At 52.3% G+C, this 258-nt stretch overlaps 1 protein-coding gene across 1 annotated transcript in view; it reads right to left on the bottom strand.

The window, feature by feature from the left end:
* The window catches only part of LOC107569017 (UBX domain-containing protein 4-like), a 9881-nt gene that overhangs the window by 9152 nt on the left and 471 nt on the right, over positions 1-258 (bottom strand). The window contains exon 2 of the mRNA XM_016255016.1: positions 87-189. Coding sequence (XP_016110502.1) covers positions 87-189 — 103 coding nt within the window. The remainder of the gene's footprint in view (positions 1-86; positions 190-258) is intronic.

Genomic DNA, 258 nt, shown 5'->3' with positions numbered 1-258 from the left:
ACACACACACACACACACACACATACACACACACACACACACACACACACACACACACACACACACACACACACACACAGACTCACCTCTGAGCGTCCACTCGAATGGCAACACAGCAGTTCTGAGCCGCTTCAGACACACTGACCGACTCCCAACCGGACATCAGCTGAGCGGACTGATCGTCATTCCCTACACACACACACACACACACACACACACACACACACACACACACACACACACACACACACACACACA

The sequence above is a fragment of the Sinocyclocheilus grahami genome, unplaced genomic scaffold (genome assembly GCF_001515645.1).
Source record: "Sinocyclocheilus grahami isolate Dianchi unplaced genomic scaffold, SAMN03320097.WGS_v1.1 scaffold1303.1, whole genome shotgun sequence".
In the NCBI taxonomy this organism is placed as follows: Eukaryota; Metazoa; Chordata; class Actinopteri; order Cypriniformes; family Cyprinidae; genus Sinocyclocheilus; species Sinocyclocheilus grahami.
The sequence above is the reverse complement of the archived record's forward strand: the minus strand, read 5'-3'. Positions and strand labels throughout refer to the sequence as shown.